The sequence below is a fragment of the Heterocephalus glaber genome, unplaced genomic scaffold, assembly GCF_053883595.1.
Source record: "Heterocephalus glaber isolate CG9 unplaced genomic scaffold, H.glaber_assembly_v1.0 deba00000942, whole genome shotgun sequence".
Lineage (NCBI taxonomy): Eukaryota > Metazoa > Chordata > Mammalia > Rodentia > Bathyergidae > Heterocephalus > Heterocephalus glaber.
The window spans coordinates 892814-914074 of NW_028258174.1; the positions used below are offsets into that span (position 1 = coordinate 892814).

The 21261-nt window shown below is 36.0% G+C and overlaps 1 protein-coding gene across 5 annotated transcripts in view; it reads right to left on the reverse strand.

Moving 5' to 3' along the window:
- The window catches only part of Atg5 (autophagy related 5), a 215909-nt gene that overhangs the window by 185640 nt on the left and 9008 nt on the right, over window positions 1-21261 (reverse strand). For all 5 annotated transcript variants that reach the window (XM_087208692.1, XM_013076112.3, XM_004855441.4 and 2 more), the window contains exons 2-3: window positions 17783-17948; window positions 7598-7725 (exon numbers count right to left, since the gene is read on the reverse strand). In XM_087208692.1, coding sequence (XP_087064818.1) covers window positions 7598-7725; window positions 17783-17890 — 236 coding nt within the window. In that variant the 5' untranslated portion in view covers window positions 17891-17948. The remainder of the gene's footprint in view (window positions 1-7597; window positions 7726-17782; window positions 17949-21261) is intronic.

Genomic DNA, 21261 nt, shown 5'->3' on the forward strand with positions numbered 1-21261 from the left:
ATTTTTTTATCTAGTATACAAAGGACTGATAGAAACTTAAATATGGCTCCTAAAACTTATTCTATAGTTTACATGTGGCTAAATACAGATGTTTATGTTTGAATGATTATGACACAAGGATATCAGCTTCAAACAAAGATACTCTCTAACTGGGGATAGAGCTGAGTGGTATAGGGCTTGCCTAGCACATACCAGGGTTTAAATTCTAGTACCAGAAAAAAAAAAGTATTATATTCAAAGATACAATCTGAATTAGTTGTTTCTTTGACTATTTCTGATGGACCCATTAAGATTCGGGAAGATCTATAAAAGAAAATGCAAAAATCAAAGATAATGAATTTCTCAAATACAATAATCTGGGGCCGGAGATTTAGCTCAGTGGTTCGCCCACCTGCCTTGCAAAGCGCAAGGACCGCAGTTCGATCCTGGTACCAAAAAAAAAAAAAAATACTGTAATCTGATTTACATCAAGGATTTCAAAAATACTAATCTGCACAATATAATTTTGTTCGAAGACCCCTAACCCACAACACAAAAACCAAATAAGCCATAACTGTAAATAAACCATAATGTAGCCATTTAGCTGTTATGTTGCTACTTTAAATATCTAAACTAAGTTAAATAGAAAGGGAAATAGGTAAGGATTAGAATCTGGTATATATGCCAAAAGAGAACCCAGACATCTTAGTCTAGTGTTATGTGTATATAACAACTCCCCCAGGATGAAAATAATCATTACATATTCCAAATATGCAGTAATAAAAAGATCTATCGGCCCAAAGGGAAAATAATCACTGCATCAGAAATGTTAGGTTTATATTCAAATTTTCTTCTTTTTCTTCTTCACACTGCTCTAATCTACAAGATTCAGCTCTCAAAATGAATATATCATGTTTCTTTGCTTCATTTATTCATATTGCTAATATATATACATGTTAGCACACAGCATAGCAACAATGAATATGCTCATTATAAATAATAGAGGACAATTCACTCTAAAAATCTGCATTCAGATAGCTATCTGGTCTTCTAAAATCAGCATTAAGGGCCGGGGATTTAGCTCAGTGGTTCTGGCGCCTGCCTCGCAAGCTGAGGACCCGAGTTCGATCCCCCGTACCTAAATAAATAAATAAATAAAATCAGCATTAAAAGGATTTAGCCCAGTGGCACTGTGCCTGCTTCACAAGCGTAAGGTCCTGAGTTCAATCCCTGGAACCAGAAAAAACAAAACAAAACAAAGCAATCAGCATTAAAAGAATCATCCCAGTACTAATACTACTGCTTCAGCCCATTTCATTAAAACAAATGTTACTACATTAGTGATTCACAGGAAACAGGATTACTTTTTATTGAATGAGGATGTAACTATAATTGCAAACTCAAGTAATTTAAAGATTACAATCAATTTGCCTTACCCTATATATGGCACAAATACAAACAGCTGTAGAGTATGTTTCACAGCTCTCTAAGTCTATGTTTTTGTATGAAAAAGTACAAAATAACCAAGAGAAATCATGAAGAGGATGCTATGCAAGGCCCCAGGTGTGTTGGTACACTCCTGTAATCCCAGTACTCAGGAGGCTGAGGCAGGAGGATCACCATGAGTTCAAGGACAGCCTGGGTTGCAAAGTGAGTTCAAGGCCAGCCTGAACTGCACAACAAAATCCTGTCTCAAAAAAGACCCACCACACACACACAAAAGATGTTATATGGGTCTTATTTCAAAACTCTAATTTAAAGAATAACATAAAATTCTAAACATTCAAAATCTTACCAAAATGACAGGAAATGACAAAAACAAAAGGACTGGAAATATGAGAAGAATGTATGTGGTATTTATAGGATTAAAATGTTAAAGTCATCAGACTCTCTAAAGGAAACTATGTTTTCATTAAAGCATTTTACTAAAATGTACTTTTGAAAGTATAGTATTAAATGCTGTCATTATTACATCTATGTTTAAGATCAACACTAAAATTTGCTTTGTTTTTCAATTCAAAAAAGTAGTTTTGACTCCTTCCTTTCACAACCCATCTTGAAAATAAGTTAGTTTACACAAAGTAAAATTTCCCATTGGGGATACTTGTATTATAGTTCACAAAAGAAGAAACTTTTTCTATATTTTTTACCTGAACGGTTAAGATCTAAAACATTAGAAGGTTTACTAACAAAGTACTTTTGAGAAAATCTAAGAACAGTTCTCTTAAAATAATTATGAAAGTAACAAGTACAAATTATGAATACTTAAATTCTAATAACAATAAACTTCACCCCTTAAAATATAATGTTAAGAGCACCCTCTACTGACTGATCAAATCAGTCTAAAATAAGAAATTCTTATACTTTGAGTTAGATCAACATTCTGCACTTTACATGTAAATTTTTTTTTTTTTTTGAATGCTTGCCTAGTACCCACAAGGTCTTGGGTTATTCCTAGCATGGATGGATGGATGGAGGATGGATGGATGGATAGATAGATGAAAGAAGGAAAGAAGAAAGGAAGAAATGAAGGAAAAAGAAAGGAGGGGATGGAGAAGGGAGGATGAGAAGGACCAAAAAAAAAGAAAGGGAAGGAGAGAAGGAGGGAGGGAGGGAGGGTGGGAGAGAAGGAGGGACAAAGCAAAGAAAAGATGATACAAAGAACCACGAGGACAAAGTTTTAATATAATCAGATAAAACCTTCTTGGACGCTCTAAATCAATAATCCGTTTAGAGAGTATGAATTATTATTATTCTATTCTAGTTTGACAAACTAACATAAGCAATTACCAAATTAAACAAAACAGAATGGGGAAAATTTTCAAAACAATGCCAGCAGGTATGGTGGAAAGAGCTCTGAACTAGGACTCTCAGAACCTGATTCCTACATTTATTTATTCGAGTCTTGGCTTTCTCAAGAAAAGCAAGGGGAAACACTCTACAGAATGAAGTGCTGAGTGATTCTGGAATGGAAAATAAAGGTAATTAAGACCTTTAATCAAGGTTGGGCATGATAGCACATGCCTATAGTCCCAGCTACTCAGGAAATTAAGACAGGAGGGTCCCTAGAGTTCATGAGTATGAAACCATCCTGGATGCTCAATCATCCCACAAAGATGCTTCAACAGGTATAACCGTAAGTATGAAGGACTACAATCTTGACAATGATGGCTAGGGCCTTTTGAGCACGTATCCCATGCCATGCACTAGTCTAAGAATTTTACATTTATTAACTCATTTAATCCTTAAAAGGAACTGATGGAATTAAAAGCCACTGTCATCATCTATATTTTTACTGACAGAAAAACTGAGCTGGAGAAAGGTCAAATAAATTACTCAAGGTTATGCAGCTATTAAGTGATAAAGCTGTGGTTTGAAATCTTGATTCCTGGCTCCAGAGTTAGCATCCTTAACCATTATGTTATACAGTAACAATATGACAAATATAAGTGAATACAGTATTGAGGTGGGAGAAAAATTGAAATGGTCACTTTTGGTTAAAGGAATCAAGAAAGAGATGATACTTAGGCTAGAAGTTATAAGTAAAGGAGGAAGGAAAGGAAGGATACACGAGTATATGTACTGAGAACTTTTATCATAAATGTGTTGAATTTTGTCAACAGCTTTTATGAATCAATTATAGGCTGAATATGAATTACAGGATGAATATCTTTTATCTGAAAAGCTTCAGACCAGAAGCACTTCAGACTGGATTTTAGAATATTTGTATAACACATTATGAGATATCTTGGGGGTGGGATCCAAGTGTAACACAAAGTTCATTTATATTTCATATACACCTTACATACATGTGTGTGCAAATCTACATACTTGTTTTTAGTGAGCCTGCATTATGTGTGTGTGGTGCTGGGGATGAAACCTGTCGTGTATCCTGAGCATGCACTCTGCCACTAAATAACAGCCCAGCCCCAGTGCACTTGCATTTCTACTATTACCCAGCATACAAGGCCAGGATGACTTTTCCCTTATGTCATGTTGGTGCTCAAAAATAACAGACTTTGGAGCATTTCAGATTTTCAGATTAGGGATGCTCAATATGAATTTTTTTATCTTCTAGCTATAATTCATTTTTTTGTTTTTATTTTACAGTAGTGGAGATTCAACACTCTACTATGAGCTACACGCTCAGACCCTTTTTAAAAATTTTATTTTGAGGGCCGGGGATTTAGCTCAGTGGTTCCGCCACCTGCCTCACAAGTGCAAGGACCCGAGTTCGATGTCCAGTACCAAAAAACAAAAACAAAAAAATAATTTATTTTGAAACAAGTCTCACTAAGTTGTGCGGCCTGGCCTCAAATTTGCAATCCTACTGCCTCCACCTCCTGAGTGCACACCACAAGTTGGCTTCTACCTTCATGACTCATGACTGTTGTTGAATCAGTCTGGCATATATTCAATAAAACCTATTTGGTCATGGTATGTAATTAATTTTATTTACTGTTGGATTCAATTTGCCAATATTTTATTGTAGATTTTCATATGTCACATTCATGAGAGATTGTGGTTTTCTATTTTTTTAATACTGTCTTACTTAGTATTAGGATAATGGCCTTAAAAATGATTTGGAAAGTGTTCTATCCTCTTGAATTTTCTAGAAAAGGCTATGAAAATGATATTAATTCCTCTTTAAATGTTTAATAAAGATTCCCAGTAAAATTATTCCAGCCAGGACTCTTACTTCCCACAAGCCTGCAACCTCTACTCTTTGATGATAAATTCATGGCCAGGCATGGTGGTGCACTCCTGTAATCCCAGCACTAGGAATTACAGTTGAGGCTGAGCCAGGAGGATCACTGAGAGTTCAAGACCAGTCTGGGCTACATCATGAGTTCAAGGTCAGTCTCAACTATATAAAAAACCCTGTCTCAAAAAACAAACAAACAAAAAGTTCCAAATTCAAATTCTTTTTTTTTTTGGTACCAGGGACTGAACTCGGGTCCTTGTGCTTGCAAAGCAGGTGGCATAACCACTGAGCTAAATCCCCGGGCCCTCAAATTCTTTATGTATAGATCTATTCAGCTTGTCTGTCTCATACTGTTTGAGTAGGAGTAGTTTGTGGATTTTCAGGAACTGGTCTCTTTCTTCTAAGTTACTGAATTTATGCACAAAAGTTGCTTAAAGTACAGTATCTCATTATCTCTTAATGAGTATACAGTCTGTAGTGATGGTCCCTATCTATTTTATTCTTGATACAGGTAATTTGTAGAGGCTTGACTTTTCACCATAATAGTAGCTTTAAAAAAAAAACCAGAAACTGAGAAGCAGCAAGTGTGGTAGAACATGCCTATAATCCCAGCTACTCTGGAGGCAGAGGGAAGAACACTGAAAGCTTCAGGCCACCACAGGCAACTTAGTGAGATCCTGTCTCAAAATAAAATTTTAAAAGAGCTGGGACTATAGCTTAGTGGCAGAGCATTGATCTAGCATGAAACAGGCACTGGGTTCAATCCCCAATGCCAGAATCAATGAATGAATGAATAAAAGAATGAATATTAAAATTTAAAAACTTTAATATAATTACTTTCACACAAGCTCTCTAAAAAGAAAAATGATTTCATTTTTAAATAAAAGACATTCAGAAGGATTAAATACTGACAAAGTAGGATCATAGTATATTTAAGTCAAAACTCATTGTTCTACAGTAAGAGGGAGATATATTATTTATTGATATCATACATAGAATAAAAGATAAAACATAAACCATACTGAATATAAAATAACCACCACAGAGAATAGAATAAAACACAGCTGAAAGACAATGACTTAGCAAACACTTATTTGACAAGATAAAGTTTCCTAAATTGTCCAGTTTCTCAACTGGGAGCAGTTTTGCCCCTTCCCTGGAAATTTGACAACAATTCTTATTATCATAACTGGGGAAGTGTACAGGTATTTGTGGGTAGAAGCTAGGGCAACAGCTAAACATCCTACAATGTAAAGGATAGCCCCTACAGTGACAAATTGTCCAATCAAAAAATGTCAACAATAACTCTGTTGAGAAATCCTGCTTTATAATGATAAAACTGAAAAACTCTATTAGTCACACAAATTCTTAAAATCTATAATATATAAAGTAATATAACTTAAAAGTCTAACTAAATTGTCAAGTACCATAGACAGGCTATTGCTATTCATCCACAATCCTTCCCCCTCCTGCCTTTCCCTCTACTCTCCTGATCATTGCTCCTTTTATACTTTTTTAAAACCACCTTCTCATTCTAAAACCTCCAATTCTTCTGAAACAAAAACAAACAGAAAACTGCTTTACCTTTGCTACCTGAGGTCTAGAAGTATCCAAGAGTCATAATGAGTTTGATATATGATCATGAAGCTCACTATTACATATAGATTTAACAGTGCTATGAAACAACTTTGTCATCCCTTCCCAGAACTACCTCAAAAGATGAAAGACTTAACCCATAACTCAATATAAAATATCAACAAAAAACATATATAAAATATCAACCCGTATATTTCTAAGCCAATATCAAAAGTATACTTTTAAGATTTCATCAGCACAAGGTGAGCTCCAAAGTTTACTTTGCTAATTAGTCCTTAAATTCATATAAACTGCACTTATTAAACACCTAACTTAACTAGCTTCCTTCCATTTGTCCTTCATCTTAATACTCCAAGATTGAGAGCAAGTCCATTTTTAACCCACTTGCATTTTTCAAATTTCATCTAAATCTTGTCTTTCCCATTACACTGCATGTAATTGACCATCTACATTCCAACACATCTTGAAATACATTTTCCAGATCTTTCTCACTATGATTTTTCTAGTTTCATTAAGTATTTCTGGAAACATACTGAATAGAACTTCCAAAAACGGAGTTAAGTACCAAAAAATCATCCGTATGTGGATAAGACCAAATTTAGGATTTATTTTCAATATATTTCTTAAAAATGACACAATATCAAAATTATTTTTTACATCAAGAGGAAATTAGGCCAGAAATGGTGGTGAAAACCTATAATTGCAGCTACTTTGAGGCCAGCTGGGGCAACTTACTGAGACTATGCCTCTAAAACATACATACATACATACATACATACACAGGATAAGAGACATAGCTCAGTGGTAGAGCACTTGCCTAAATATGCCTGAAGCCCTGAGTTCAATCCCCAGTACCAAAAAAAGAAACAAACAAACACACAATTTATTTTAAATGCTCTAAACCAAAATATCAGTGGTCAACTAAAGTGGCAATTAATTTGAATGATGTCAATTTAATCATGTCCATGTAAGTTCTGTTATAAATATTCTGGAGACAGAAACAAAATTGAAAAATGTCACAGATGACTTGTTTATATTAGAAAGTTTTAAATAAATCTGAAAAAAACTTAGAACCAAATATTTTAACATATAAAAATCTACTGCTGAAAATAAGTGAATCTGTCAAGTCATCCATGCATCCAAATAGAAGGCAGAAATATTTTCAACAAAATAGTCTAATAATGACTGAAATTTCATTTATGAGCTAAACTAGTGATTTCTTTCTTTATAGAACCTTTTTATGACTGTTTCAGGGCACTATACCTTCTTAAAGCTAGCATATACTTAATGCTTAATAATGCAGAAAAATTCACTCACCATTTCAGTGGTGTGCCTTCATATTCAAACCATATCTCACTAATGTCTTCTTGTCTCATAACCTTCTGAAAGTGCTTTTTCACTTTGTCAGTTACCAACGTCAAATAACTTACTCTTGGCAAAAGCAACTGAAATGAAAATTTGTAAAACCGTATTTATTTACTAGTTATTTTTTCCAGAAGAAATACTAAATAGGTTTTCTAATCTTAAGGAAAAACAGCCACGTTCTTTACATTATTTTGACTATCCCACACAAAATCAAATCTTTTTAAACAGAAAATCAAAGGCTAATTATTAAGATGTTTGAATATTTATGAGGTCATTTTTAAGATATCACATATATGCCTAAAATAACTGATGAAAATCTACAATCTTTCTGAAACACTTTACATAAAGATATAATTAGATATCATCCTATTTGGGATACTTAACAGTTCTGTGAAATTTAACTCAAATTAAAATGATTCACCTGAGTTGATTAAACTTTTCTGAGAAGATAACTAATTCAGTTCTAATATATACCTTGATTTATCAATCAGACTCTCACCACTGGCTCACCATGTTTGGAAGTTTATGAAAGAGTTGGGCTGAAGAAAGCCTCACCTGGAACACTATGAAGGAAGTCTGTGTTTTTCTCCCAGTAACAGAATCCAGAGAGGAAACAGCAGAGTTTTTCAAAACTGGTTATGATTTATGAACCCACAAGTAGGTAAAATGGGGGAAATTTGATGCTTTTCCTCCTTTGCAGTAGACACTCTAGTCACTTCTTGCTTTTCCAACCTATGTCTTCTTTTGGTGGTAAAACTATTTTGTTATTCATTTTCTCTCGCTCTTTCCCTCTCCATCTCTCTCTGCCTCTCCCCTTCTGTTTCCCCTCCCCAACCCCGTGTTTGTGAGTCTAACTAAACCATCTATCAGGCTCATTATTCCAGGTGATGTCTTTTGATTACTAAAGTAAGGAGAACTGGTTAACAAATACATACAAAGAAATACAGTGTATTCTGGTAGATGAAACTGATATTTACTCATGGAAATCCATGATAAGAGATCCCAATTACAAGCCCATGACAGTAGTCTTAGGGACTATGGGATACAGAAGTACAGGAGGGAGACAGGCGGCATACACCAATATGAAATGAAAGGTATTAAATACTATGAAGAAACTTGGATTCACTGTTTTTTATAAATAAACTTATTAGTGAAGAAAAGGAATGGAAACTAATACGTGTAGGAAAAAGCACTAATCATTTTTTAAACAGGAAGAATTATCATCTCTTTTATGTAGAGTATAAATAACTTGACAAATCATATGATATTATACAAATGGCAGGAAAAGTCTCACTGGAGTCTTTTAGAAATGACAGAAAAAAGCCAGGCATAATGATACATAGAACTCCTACAGATTGAAGTAGGAGAACTGCAAGTTGGAGCTAGCCTGGGCAACTTAGCAACTTAGTGAAACTTTGTATCAAAATTTTAAAATGATAGCAATAAAGGCTGGGGATGTATCTCATTGTGAAGGTCCTGGTTCAAACCCCAGTACCACAACCAAAAAAACAATCAATACGGATGTGACATGTAAATTTATAACAGTATAGATCAGTCATTTTCTAAAAATAAAAAAATTATTTTGTAAGTCTAGTCTAGTAAGGTCCATATTAGTAAATCCAGAATTTCAATTTTAAATGACCACTGGGCATTACACAGCAATAACCTACTTCTCAAAGAATAATAACCAATGGAGATGGTAAGAAGGAAGACACACATCATGAATAAAGAGTATGATATCAGTTCTTAATTTTGGAAAGTGTTATATAGCTAACACTCAGGCAAAGTTGCTAAAGAATTCACAAATGATTTTTGCAAAATGAAATTTACTTAATACTAAGGAATGAAGATAATTAGAATGTAACTTCCAAGGCTGGGCAGGGCAGTGGACACCTGTAAACCCAGCACTCAGGTGCCTGAGGCAGGAGGACTGCTGCGAGTTCTAGGCCAGCCTAAATAAATAAATAGGAATGTAACCTCCATTGTGTTAGGGATTTGAGTCTGTTCAATGTTGCATTCCCACTACCCAAAATAGTGTTTGCCTGATAGAGATATATATTGTTTTCTGAATGAATCAGATGCTAAAGATTAAGTGTGGCAAACAGCCAAAAATGAAAATTTTAAAAATTCTCATTAAGGCAGAATCCAAGTGAAATGTAGTTGGAATCTTCTGTTTGAAATTGGCCAGTGGGAGTATCAGTAACTAACATAAATATCAACAGTAATGCTAAAAAATAAATTTAAAATTTAAGAATGACTATACTATTGCAAATACAGTATATTTATCCAGGAAATAATTACATAGGTAAAACTGAAAATAACTGCGAAATGACATCATCATGCCTTTTGTCTCTAGATTATACTACTCTCTGTTTTTCTCAGGTATATTTCTTTCTTTTTTTTTTTTTTTTTAGTACCGGGGATGGAACTCGGGTCCTTCCGCTTGTGAAGTAGGTGGGGGAACCACTGAGCGAAATCCCTAGCGACCCCCTTTTTTGGTACCGGGGATCAAACTCAGGTCCTTGTGCTTGTGCAGCAGGCAGCAAAATCACTGAGCTAAATCCCTGGCCCATCTCAGGTATATTTCATTGGCTTGAAGTTCATTTGTTTGTTTGTTTATTTATTTATTTATTTTTGTGCCGGAGACTGAACTCAGGACCCTGCGCTTTTGAGGCAGGCAGTGGAACCACTGAGATAAATCCCCAACCCTGAAGTTCTTTTTTTTTAAATGTAGTAAAATAAGCTAGACATGGTGGTACATGCTTATAATCCTAGTACTTGGAAGGCTAAAGCAGGAGGATCACAAGTTCAAGGCCAGCCAAAGCTATACAGCAAGATCCTGTCTCAGAAAACATACATACATGCATATATGCCTAAAATGTAGTAAAGTACATGCGGCATAACTTACCTTTTTTTGGTACCAGGGATCAAACTCAGGACCTTGCGCTTGCAAAGTAGGCACAGCACCAATGAGCTAAATCCCAGTGTCATAAATTATATTCACACTGTTGTGCAGCTATCACCACTCTCATCTCCAGAACTTTTTCATCATCCCAAAGGAAAATTTGATACCCATTAAATAACTCTCCATGTAATGGCACATGCCTGTAATCCCAGCATTCTGGGAGGCAGAGGCAGTAGGATCATCCATGCTTGAGTAACTTAGTGAGACCCTGTCTCAAAACAAAAAAGGACTGGGGGGCCAGGGATTTAGCTCAATGGCACTGCGCCTGCCTGGCAAGCGTAAGGTCCTGAGTTCAATCCCCGGTACCAAAGGAAAGAAGGGAAAAAAAAAACGGGGACACAGCTCATCCAAAGGCCTGGAGTTCAATCCCCAGTCCAAACACAAAATGAATAAACAATTCCCCAGTCTTCCCTTCTCTCAGGTCCTGGTAAACCACCATTCTATTTTTTTTCTGTGAATTTGCCTACTCTAGGTACCATACTTCATGAAAGTGGAACCATACAGTATTTGTCCTTTTATGCCTGGATTATTCCACTTAGCAAATCTTCAATGTTCCTTAAGTTCTTTTAATATCAAAAGGATTAACCACATTTGTGGAAATTATCAGATCCCATGCAATCTCTTATTCCTCAATTTATGACAGGTATAAAGTACTCCGAAAAGGAATTCAGGTTTGGTTCAGTAACATGGAATACATATATTTCTGGGAAAGGAACCAATAATATTATTTCTTTATGCTAAGTTCTATTCCACCCAATAATTTTCAATTATAAAACTCAAGATTCAGCGGGGCCTGATAGTGCAGGGGAGCCTGAGGCAGGAGGACCACAGTGGATCTGAGCCCAGCCTGGACTGTACAGCAAGACTCTCTCAAACCCCCTCACCTCTAATAAAAACATTACAGATTTATCTAGAATAAAAGTAGAAATAAAATATACCAGAACTGTAATCCACTCTAATGTATAAGGCATCATACTAAGCAATAGGGACAGGGGCATTAAATGAGACAGAAAGAATCCTCCTCTGGAGCACACAGGCTAAAATGAAAGATATACTAAAAAAAAAAAATTACAAAAGAGATGAAGACAAGGACTATACTATAGAATGTTACTATAGAATATTGCTGTCACAACAGCAAGTAAGCAAAAAGGGACTTAGTAAAATGTGACAGGAAACATTTTAAGGCAAGAGTAAACAACAAACAGGAATGAACCTAAACAGTCGGGAGTATGGATGTATGGGGTCATGTAAGGTAGGAGATACTTGTGCCCACTCCAGACAGAGGATGACACAAAGCAAAAGCCACAGAGTGATGGAGAGAGACAAAGACTGGCACATCTGAGTGAGCTATAACAGTTTAAATATAACAAAAATGTACAGTTACAACAGAATAGTACTGAAGAAGCAAGGTGACAGATTATACAGAACTTTGTAAACTATACTAAAGATCCCAAAGATGATAAAAAGTCACTAAAGACTTTAAGCAAACAGGTGACAAAATCAGATAGTATTTTGAAAAGATCACTCCAGGAACAGAATAGAAAATGAAGAGAAAAGAAGACTGAAAGTAGGAAAACTATCTACTGCTACATAATCCATCAGTTTTTAAATGGTGTCTGAATTAAGCTGCAGTTGTAGGAATGAAAAACATCAGGTAAATTAGGGAGACACTGAGATGTAAAATCAGCTGGATTAAATTACTGACCCAATGTCAGGAATAATTGGAGAAGCATGAATGAGTAAGTCCCACCTTTTGGGTACAAGTAATTAATGAGATGAATAACAGAGTCATTTGCCAAAACAGGATGGGAATAATGGCAGATGCCCAGATTTTGTGGCAGTAAAGATGAGTTCAGTTTTCAAATACATTTAGTTTTACTTCCTTCAAGACATCTAAGTGAGGATCTCTAGCAACTGTGTCAAGATATAGATCCTTGACAAACACTTAAGTGCTGAAGAGCTTCAGGGGGAAGACAAGAGTGAAAAATAGGAAGGCAAAGCCCTAAGAAATGACAACATTAAGGAAAAAAGAAAGTTGGCAGAACTGGCAAGAGACCACAAAAAGCCAGAGAAACAGAAGAAACACCAGAAATATAGGGCACTACAGAAAAAAAAGTAGCATAAAATAGAGAAAACAACCAACAACATCAAACACTACTGGGAGATCAAACAAATGAAAATTCAAAAACTAACTCCTTGTTTGTCTGACCAAAAAAAAAAAGTCACTAGTGACTTTGGCAAGAATAGTTTTGCTGGAATACTTTGAAAATACAATCTCTATGAACTAAGTGGTAGGAGATAGGAGACAGACTATGGGTATAAACAACCTTTTCAAGTCCGGCTTTGAAGGGAAAGCAAGAAGTTGAGAGTGGCAGGATTAGAGAAGATTGTTGTTTTGGTCCAGAAAGGCTTTATGATCACATGAATACTGTGATAGAGCCAGTGAATAAGAAGTTCAAAGTAAGAGGTAAAGCAGAGATGGAGGTAGAATATAAGACACCATCAGCATCCTGACAAAGCAGGGGAAAGGACTCAGAACGTACAGTAGTACATAAAGGGTTGGACCTTGCCTAGGAAAATAAGCCCTTCCTCCTACACTGTAACAGAACGGAAGTGAGTGCTGACAGGCTTTGCAGACTTGGTGGCTGGAAGTTAAAGGAGGTCCTATCACAGGAAGTGAGGTCACCTGTTGAGTGTGACAGATGAGGTCAACGCTCAGAGAAATAGTCACAGTAGAAAAGAGCAGAGTCAACTAAGAAAAAAAATATTGCTAATGTTTAGACTCCATGAAATTGAGTACATCTGTCTGTGATTTCCTCTCATGACAAGTATGTTTTTATAATGAATAATCTAAATGAAAGGCAACAGTTTAAATAAATGCAATAGAAACAATAAAAACTGAAATTACCTGGTTTCTAACAAATTTCCTTCCTAAAATTCCCTGAAAAATAACAGACAATTTTCAATGAAATACATATAGGAAGTAGGCTAAAAAAAGATTTATGGACAGCAACAAGAAACCAAAATTCTAAAATAAATGGGAATAAATGTGTGTGATCAAAAATGTGGTGAATGCTTAACTTTTTAAAGAAATTACAGTAAAAGACACGTTGTCATTAATTCACCTCAGAAAACTTCCCCCCAACTTCAAACACAAATAACCCATCATTCTTGCCTAAAGCAGTTATAGAATTTCTCTTTTGTAAGTGTCTTTAGTTGCACTGCCATGGCTGCTTCCATGTCGTGAATCAAATCAAGACATTTATCTTTCATGGTCATGACTCTGGGAAGAGCCAGAAATCACAGGGTGCCAGGTCTGGGTCGTAAGGCAGATGAGAACACACTAACATTTTCACAAGCCTGCCTTTCTATGGGATGGCACTCAGCACAACCATTCACTGTATTTTTTATCACACCTCATGAAGACAAGAAAAAGGACGCCCAGAACTGTTTTGAAAGTGGCAAGAATAGCCAGGCATGGTACTGCATGCTTATAATCCCAGCACTTGAGAGACTGAGGCAGAAAGACCACAGTCTAAGCCAGCCTGTGCATAGATCAAGGCCATCCTAAACAACATAGTGAGATCCTATTTCAAAAAACAAAACAAATAAAAAAGGTGACAAGAACAATGGGATAAGTGTGCTCGAAGCAAGGAGGAACATTGTTTTTGCAGTACTAGGGAATGAGCCCAGAGTCTCCCACATGCTGGGCAAATGCTCTGTTATTGAGCCTCGCCCCAGCCCCTAGAAGGAATATTTTGAAGGAGATTAATGGCAATGTGTCTCTTACTGTAATAAAAAATTTTAATGTAAATATACACTTTTTTTTATCAGCCCCTGTAACATTAAAAATACTTTCTAGCTGGGCATATGGCATATACCTGTCAACCCAGCACCCTGGAGGGCTGAGGCAAAAGGATGACAAATTAGAGACCAGCTTGGACAACTCAGCAATTTTATGGGATCCTATCTCAAAAAAATTTAAAAAGGGCTGAGGAAGTAGCTCAGTGTGAAAGCCCTGGGTTAAATCCTCAGAACTGGAGAGGAAAAAGAAAACTGAAGTAAAAAGATTTTCTACCTTAATTTATAATTAATACATATCTAAATTACAACTATATTGGCACTATAATGCTCATCTTCAATTGTAAGACTAGCCATTGTTAATATTTTATATATTTTTTTTCTGTATTAATTCATAGCTGAGTACGTTTGTATTTAAAGAGCAAAATTTGAAGCCAGGTGTGGTGTTGCACACCTGTAATCCCAGCACTTGGGAGGCTGAGGCAGGAAGATCACCATGAGCTTGGGCTACATAATGAGTTCAAGGCCAGCCTGAACTACACAGCAAAACCCTGTCTCAAAATAAACAAAAAGAACATGCCGGGGATTTAGCTAAGTGGTTCCGTCGCCTGCCTTGCAAACGCAAGGACCCGAGTTCGATCCCTCATACCCCCCCCAAAAAAAGAGCAAAGTTTGGATTGTGTTACACAGTTCTAAAAGTTTTTCATTCAATATTTATTATAGTATGCTTGTCATCCAATAGTCTTCAACAATACAAATCATGATAATATACAAGTAATCAAAATACATAGTGAATGTTTAAACTTTTAAAATTTATTACACTAAAAAATACTTTGTCAATAATCTCTCTCAAAACACACCCCATTTCAAACACACTTATCCCATAGTTCTTGTCACTTTTTGAAGGAGTTCTGGAAGTCTTTCATGTCTTTACAAGGTGTGATCAAAAATACAGTCAAGGGGCCAGGGATTTAGCTCAGTAGTTCCGCCACCTGCCCTGCAAGTGCAAGAACCCGAGTTCAATCCCCGGTACCAAAAAAAAAAAAAAAATACAGTCAATGCTGGTGCTGAGTGACACCCAACAAGAGTCAGCCTCATAGTACAGTGTGGCCTCATCCAACAAGGTATAATCCCAAACTGGCACTTTGACTCTTCCCCAAAGTAAAAATGACCATGAAAGGTAAATGTTTTGAATTGACTCAGGACACTGAAGAAGCCAAGACAACACAACCAAAGACATTCATAAAAAGAACTGCTTCAGAAAGTGGCAAGAACAGTGGGGTGAGTGTGTTCAAAATGAAGGGGAGTATTCTGAGGGAGACTAATGGCAACACGTTTTTTACTGTAATAAATTTTTAAAATTTAAACATTCACTGTATTTTTCAATCGCATCTCGTAACAGTTTTTTGTTTTGGTAAATATGAGGAGGAATTTAAGACAAAAATTAGCTATAAGACAAAATAATCTTTCTCTTATAGTTAGCCCAACATTTTTGCCATTTTCAATTTCATCAGCAATAGCTAGAAAATAACTTACACTCTAGTTCTCTTAAGTCTTTTCATACTTAAACAGATGTACATACAAAGAAAAAAACCTGTATTTTTGTGGAATTTTTAAAGTATAGAAAAAGTGTCAAACATCAAATTCTGACTTAAAAGCAAATATTTGTATTTCAGATGTTGCCATTCTGACCAACTTAAAAGTTTCAATTAAGTCAGTAATCCTTTTTTGGAAACAAAATATAAAAAGTATCCCAACATATAGAGAATAACAACAAAAAAAGACATTTAATGAATGAAATTATTCTAAAAGTAAACTACAACCACATTTTATTACTCAGAAAGTTTTTCTAAAAGACAAATTTATTGAGATCTTCAAGGTTAAAATTTTTCAAATGTATATAACTTCAGTACCAGCAACAAGATTACCCAATCTCTCTAAAATTATCATTTCTAGTAGAAAATCCAAAGAGAAGATTTCTAGGGACACTTGTTTTCATGCACTGAGCATCTGCCACTTACATATCCATGACAGATGCTAAAGATACAGACCAAAAAAAAAAAAAAAGCAGTTCCTATATCCAAAAAGTGACTGGCTGGGCTGCTTAATTAGCTTCCTTCAGCAGTCTGACTTCCCACAGCTGGAGTAGGCTAAGGAGCAATGCTGCCTCTCAGGCGAGAGAGAAAGCAAAGGGCAAGCTTTACTCACGTGAAACAGAAGAAACAGTCCATCATCATAAATACATTTCTTCTTTTCCACATCCTCCCCCAGTAAACAATAGTATGTGTGCTTAAGCCACAAAAAGGAAAAACTAGAATAACAACAACTGAGAATGACTATCTACTGGGGACTACTCATGAAAAGGGCAGGATATTATTATCTCTGATTGACACACATAAATGTAAATGACACAAGCATTTGGGGGGAAGCACACTAAGGTCACAAGAAATGTATTTAAAACTCGTTTTTAAAACAGATAATCCATGAACTAAAACTTGTAAGTCTATGTGCAGCATCTACACTATGTGTATGTGTAGGCAAGCTAAGCACACACTCTACAATTTTGCTATATCCCTAGCTGCAATGCATTATATTTTAGCTTATATATAACATATTAGCCCAGTGAACATGTGAATGTGTGTGTGTGCATGTGTGTTCATAAGTTCACTGAACTACAGAAATACTTGATAAATTAGTTGTTTGGAATCACATAAATGCAAATGAATCCAATCTGAATCTATTATTTCAAAATAGCTTCCTACTGAAAGCTAGCACATAGCTTATGATTCTATTATCATACATGCATATATACATATATGTAAATAAATATAAAGATATATTTCAGCAGTGATAGGGATTGAACCTAGTCAAGCATGTGCTCTCCCACTGAGCTACATCCCTAGCCCGATTCCACTGTCATATATCTTAGATGCACATATGTATAAGAAAAAGAAAGTCAAGAGGCATCATATCATTATGTCAACAGTAGTTTTATACTCTAGTAAGACTAGAGGTCATTTCTATTTCATTATATTTGATTATCTATTTGCTCATTTTTTGCCAAAGCATGGATTACAGTGGTACCTCAGTTCACGAACTTGATTCTTTCCATGATTCAGGTCATAGGGTCAGATGAGAACAAAATCAAATTCAATGGTTAGGTTTAATGTTGACCTTATGGGGAAATTTGATTCAGTTCTTATCCAGTTGGGTTTGTGACCAGAATCATGGAAAGACTTGAGTTCCTGAACTGAGGTACCACTGAAGTAGTATATAAAATGTTAGATAATAACAGCCTCCAGATTCGTTGAATTTTATTTATAAAAATAGACAAAGTTAAATATCCCATTTGCTATCATCAACATACTTACATAGTATGGTTCTGCTTCTCTTTCAGTTATCTCATCTTGATACAGAGTGAAGCAAGTTGGAATTCGTCCAAACCATACATCTCGAAGCACATCTTTGTCATCTGTCATTCTTCCAGTGGTTAAAGCAGTACATACAGGCTAATTTTTTTCTTCAACCAAGGTCAAACTAAAAATAAAATGAAAAGCATTAGTCAGATCTTTGCAAGGAGAAGACAAAAAGACCATAGACAAAAAGTCTATAGAAAAAAAAACAAATGGCATGAATATTATTCACTTCAAAAAAGAAAACACTACAAGACTGAGTCAGGCACAGTGGCAAACAGCTATTGTCCTATTCAGGAGGCCAAGACAGGTGGATTGCTTGAGTGCAGGAGTTTAGAGGTAGCCTAGGCAACATGTTAAGACCCCATTCTCTTTTTTAAAAAAGAAAAACCAAGTCAGGCATGGTGGCGCAAACATGTAATCCCAGATACTCAGGACGCTGACATAGGAGTATTACATGGTGGAGGCCAGCGTGGGCAAGTTAGCAACAGTTTCAAAAAATAAAAAGGGCTGGGGTTATAGTTCAGTGTTGGAGTGCCCCTGGATTCAATGCCCAGTACCACAAACAAAACCAAACCATGTGATCAGCATTCTTTAGAATGCAAAAAATAAGTGCAACAAATTCTAAATGCAGACCTATTATCTATTTAAAAGGATCACAAAAGTAACCAATTCAAAATTCATATGCAAGTAATGAACTACAGTCATAATAAAACTATACTATACTTGCATCCTTCTTTTATGCCCAGAAGAATCTTATCTAAAGAGAACCCTATGATCCCTGACATCCCAAGTCCAAAAAATCATTCTCAAAATTATACCTGCCCCATCTAATATATTTAACCTGTCCTATCCCAGATAGTATTATTCAGAAGAAAAAAAAAACCCAAACTTACTCATCATGGAAAAATCTTTACACAAACCTATTCACCATTCTAAATTTCCTTTTTGTTTCCTCTGGTACTAGATATGGAACTCAAGACACTCTACCACTGACATACCTTCCCAGCCTTTTTTCCCAGTCCTATTTTGAGATATAGCCTCATTAAGTTGCCCAGACTGGCCTCAAACTTGTGATTCTCCTGTCTTAGCCTCCTGAATAGGTGAGATTACAGATGTGTACCACCATTCTCAGCTCCATTCTAATTTCATCCAATCTATAATCTGATCCAATCCATATTCCCAGTTTCATTTATGATACTTCCTCTCACAAAGCCTCTAGCAAAAGTTGCCCCATGAACACCTTGCTCTATGTACTACCATTGCTCTGGCCTAATATGCTCTTCTCTCACCTATTCAAACCCTACCCACTCTGTAAACCAAGCACACCACCCTCTTTCCTAAAGAAACAGTAAATACTTCTACCATGAACTCTTAGAATAGTCCCTACAAATAGAGCACTAAACTTGCTGTATGTAAACCTGCTGTGGAAATATTCTGAGTATGGTAAAAGAACATGATTTTTGACCTCTAACATCCAAGTGTCTTTCAGTGCTAATATTCTACAACTAAGAAGTACTATAATATACCACTTGAGTAAATACTGAAAGAACACCGATTCTACTTCAAGTATCTCAACAGATGGCACCTGAATACTAAGATTCAAAACCTATCCAAGTAATATACTCCATCTTTCCCCATCTTCCATGGGCAGCTAATTCCTAATTCATTAAATATATCCTGTGAAAACATTCCAAATCATACTCAAACCCTAGTACCACAAAAAAAGTTTTTAAAAATATCAATTACTAACACTGAGTTATTCAAGAAACTTATTTCCTTTCTTTTCTATCGCCCTGCTCAATGTCAAGCACATTAAAACTGCTATAAATTAGTTAAAGAGCAAAGCTGGAGGTAAACTGGATACAATGTCATCTACAGGTAAATAAATAGAGGTGGAAAAATTTGCTCAACATAAAAATACTAGGCAACAGTCAAATCAAGCTAAGAACCAGTAGACTAACTCTAGTGTTCTTTTAAAAGCACACCAGTATTTTAACTTTTATTAAAATGTGAAAAGCATCTTTGGTAAATTGTGTGTGTGTGTGTGTGTGTGTGTTTTAACTTCCCATAGCTTCACAGTGATAGGCCTCAAATTGAAACATATTGAGTTTTTCTACACATCAGAAATTTTCCAAGTTTACAAATCACACCAAATTAACTCACTGAAAACAGGAAAGCACTCCTACTTCTTGTGAGTATTTTTGGTACCAGGGATCAAACTCAGGACCTTGAGCTTGTGAGGCAGGTGCAGTGCCACTGAGCTATATCCCCAGCCCAACTCACTACTTCTTGATTCCATCAATAAATTGTCCTTTTAAAATAAATTTACTACCCTAACATGATGGTACATGCCTGTAATCCTAGCACTCTGGGAGGCTGAGGCAGGAAGCTCAAGGGTTTGGGCCTAGCCTGGGCAAGTAAGCAATTCTGTCTCAAAATAGAAAAATGGGATGGAGGGCCGGGGATTTAACTCAGTGGTTTTTGCCACCTGCTGAGCCAGGGCAAAGACCCCAGTTCTATACCCGGTACCAATTAAAAAAAAAAAAATGGGATGGTGATGGAATTCAGTGCAGAAGAGCTCTGGGTCTGAAACCCTGGTACCACACACATACACACATACACAAACAAGCAAATAAAATAAATTTACTAGTGGCACGAATTAATGAAACCTGGGTTATGACAAGTAAATCTAAAATTGAATTTGATATAAAGGTAGAAAGCAGCAATTTCTACAAAAATGATACATTCAATAAACAGCTACAACTGAGATTCCCCTTTGCTCACCTAGAGAAAACAATATAAGGCAACAAGCTCCCTCACTAACAGATTTTAAGAAAATTTTATTATACTTTTAGTTTTTGTTTGTTTTCTTGGCTTCAAGTGCTACCAATTAAGCCCAAGGTTCTACCATAGAGCTATATTACTAGTATACTTTTTTTTTTTGTATGGGGGATCATACTCAGGACCTTGTGCTTGCGAGGCAGGTGCAGTGCCACTGAGCTAAATCCCCAGCCCCTATTTCCAGCACATTTTAATTATCATTTTAAAGCTCAAAAGTCACTATCAATATTGTCACACTAGGGCCAGAGATTTAGCTCAGTGGCACCATGCCTGCCTTGCAAGCACAAGGTCCTGAGTTTGATCCTTAGGACCAAAAAAAATAAAAACAACAACAAAAAAATGTCACACTGGATGATATTTTTCCTCTGAGAAGAAATAGAAAATATAACTCAAGCTGGGTAATTTGTAATTACAAACCTGTAATTACAGCTACTCACAAGGCTGAGGCAAGGGGATCCCATGTTGGAGAACAGACTGGACCATTTAACAAGACCTTGTCTGAGAGAGAGACAGAGACAGACAGAGACAAGGACAGAGAGACAGAGAGATGGAAACAGAGAGATAGACAGAGAGACAGAGACAGGGACAGACAG